General features: G+C 49.6%; 1 protein-coding gene across 4 annotated transcripts in view; it reads left to right on the top strand.

The window, feature by feature from the left end:
* Window positions 1-375: 375 nt before the first annotated feature.
* The window catches only part of CUNHXorf38 (chromosome unknown CXorf38 homolog), a 24,641-nt gene continuing 22,106 nt past the window's right edge, over window positions 376-2,910 (top strand). For all 4 annotated transcript variants that reach the window (XR_002124694.1, XM_019648542.1, XM_019648527.1 and 1 more), the window contains exons 1-2: window positions 376-626; window positions 781-915. Coding sequence is in view for 3 of the 4 variants with exons in the window: in XM_019648542.1 (XP_019504087.1) it covers window positions 402-626; window positions 781-915 (360 nt within the window). In the remaining variant the exon portion in view is untranslated. The remainder of the gene's footprint in view (window positions 627-780; window positions 916-2,910) is intronic.

The raw sequence follows: 2,910 nt of genomic DNA on the forward strand, positions 1-2,910 counted from the left end.
TTGTGTAATGCGAGGAACATACGTGATTCAAAAAGTGTGCCTTGAACACCTACATCCCTGCAATAAACAAAAACAAGCACGGACACCCGGAGGGAGTCGAATTCGGGGCTGGCGGGGTCTCAGTTTGGGGGAACAGAAAAGGGCGTAACAGTTTAAGGTAGAGGCTTTCTGGGCATATACCTGACAAAGTACTTAAACGTCTGCTGTTAACGAAGACTAGGGTGGGGCCAACGTGCCCGGAAAACCAGAACGCCCCGCGACGGTTCGAGGCTCTGCCGCCAGTGCCCACTTGGGAGCCGTCTCAGGGCGGGGCCGGGCCGCGCTGCTTCCGGCACCACCCAGGTTTTTGCGCTTGCGCACTGCCATCAGCCCCGCCCCTCGCCCTGTGGCTTCCAGGGCCCATGCTGGACATGGTGCTTTCCGAGCTGGCCGCGCGGCTCAACTGCGCCGAGTACAAGAACTGGGTGAAGGCGGGCCATTGCCTGCTGCTGCTGCGTGGCTGCCTGCAGGGCTTCGTCGGTCGCGAAGTGTTGGCCTTCCACCGCGGCCTGCTTGCCGCCGCCCCGGGCCTGGGTCCCCGCGCCACCTGCCGCAGCGGCTCGCGGTGCAGCCCGCGCGCCCGCCAGGTGAACACTTGACCACCTCCTCCCGCCCCCATCCCTGTCCCGAGCGCAGTATGCCATGCCCTCCCTGGTGCAGGGCCGACTGCAATGCCCGGGGCTCGAATGCCCAGACGCTAACCCCTCCCTCCCGGCCCCTCCTCACCGCTGCCCCCTATAGTTTCAGCCTCAGTGTCAGGTGTGCGCAGAGTGGAAACAGGAAATTTTGAAACATCACACCAACAGAAATGGAGACATCCACTGGGGAAACTGCCGGCCGGGCCTCTGGCCCGTGGACGCTTGGGAGGTGGCCAAGGTAAGCACCTGCGGTTGATAGGGTTGGGGGAGGTGACCCACCAGGTAGGAGTCACCTGGAGTCCGGGGCGTTTGATCTAGAGTCTAATGTCTAGGCGGGTCAGGGCTGTTGTATTGGACCCAACCCAGCTTAGTGAAGTAGAAGCTTGCTTCTACCTGTTTGCTTCCTGAAGGCATTTGAGTTTGCTACCTTTGCTTGCAAAGCTATAGGAAAGATTCCAATAAGAGATGCTGGGACAAGATGTAGAGTGAGTATTATGAGCACAGGCGCAGAAAGAGAAACATGACAGGCATTTTTGAGGGTAAGCTCCCTGAGTAGCTCATATTGGCTGTAGGGTACCATGAGGATGGCAAAGTAAGATACCGGAAGTTAGGGCTAAAATATAAAGGACTTTCAGTGCCCATCTAAGGAATAAAACTTTGGGGAGCCTGGGATGGGAGGATACTGTTAGGTCTGTTTTCAGATTTTGGCAACGTGACTTACTAGTTGGGCCAATTGGGGAATTTTTGCCTTTTGTGCTTGCCAGAAGCCAGGTAGGGGGTGGGGAGTCAAAGTGGCCTCCTAACACAAATTAGCTTCTGCAGTCTGTCTTCCTGACAGCAGCAGGCACAAGCTTGGTGCCTGGGAAGCAGAAATCGGAGTCCCAGCTCAGCTGCTGTGGTGTGACATTGGTACCCTCTGTTCCCTAACCTCAAAAATGAGGAAGTTGGACTGTATCCATGACCCCACAGATTTTTGGCTATCGTGGACTAGTAAACCCACCACACCAGCAACCTCTTCCCCATTTTTTTCAGACCAGCCATAGAATTGCCAACTTGTACTTTTACCTAGAAAAGGAAAAAAAAAAAATCTTAAAACTCTACCATGACTGTCCCTCACCTGTCTGGTGTCTGTTGCTGCTTTCATATCCTCGGAATCCTTGAAGCCCGGGCCACCTGTTTATGCCACTTTTCGTTGCTGTCACCTGTAGACCTTTTAGTCTAACACTGTGTTCATATTCTTTCTCCAACCCGATCCTCCTGTTTTCTCCTGTCTCTGAAATTGCCTAGCCTTTTAAAATAAGCAACATATTTATTTGTTGGTTTATCCCATCTCCAGACCCCACCCTCCCCTTTGGCAACCATCAGCTTGTTCTCTATATCTATGGGTCTGTTTCTATGTTTTGTTTTTCTAGATTCCACATATAAGTGAAACCATGCAGTATTTGTCTTTGTCTGTCTGATTTATCTCACTTAGCATAATACCCTCTGGATCCACGTTGTCAAAAATGGCAAGAAGAACACAGAAACACTAACTCTAAAAGATACAGGCACCGCTATGTTTATTGCAACATTACTAGTAATAGTCAAGGTATGGAAGCAACCTAGGTGTCCATCAATAGATGAATGGATAAAGAAGTGTGTGTGTGTGTGTGTGTGTGTGTGTGTGTGTGTATACAGAGGGTGCCAAATAAATGTATACAAGTGGATACTTTGGTCAACGTTGCTCAAGCAGTAGTTCCCTGTAATCAAAAGTGTCTGGGGGAAAAAAAGTATCTGGACACTAATGGTAACCACTTTGAGCACCTCTTGTAATTACAGAAGTTGAATGTGACTTATATTCATCTTTGTTACTGGTATATTTTGAGCATTACAAATTTAATACAGTTTTTTCCTTTCTTAATGTGTATACATTTTTTGGCACCCTCTGTATGTGCATATATGAGGTCGGACAATTAAATTTGTGAACTCATCCTAGAAAAAGTGCTACATACCTCACTGCTGAATATCACTACAGTCACCTTCGAAGTACTCTCATTGGGAAGCTATGCGCCGATGCCAGCGCCTAGTCCACCCTTCAAAGCAACTTTGGAACTCTTTTTCTGGAATGGCCATCAGAGCTGTCGTCGTATTACCCTTGATGTCTTGAATGTCATCAAAATGTCTTCCTTTCAGTATTTCCTTTATCTTTGTGTAAAGAAAGAGTCATTGGGGGCCAGATCAGGTGAGTAGGGAG

Source organism: Hipposideros armiger, unplaced genomic scaffold (assembly GCF_001890085.2).
Source record: "Hipposideros armiger isolate ML-2016 unplaced genomic scaffold, ASM189008v1 scaffold_7, whole genome shotgun sequence".
Taxonomy (NCBI): Eukaryota; Metazoa; Chordata; class Mammalia; order Chiroptera; family Hipposideridae; genus Hipposideros; species Hipposideros armiger.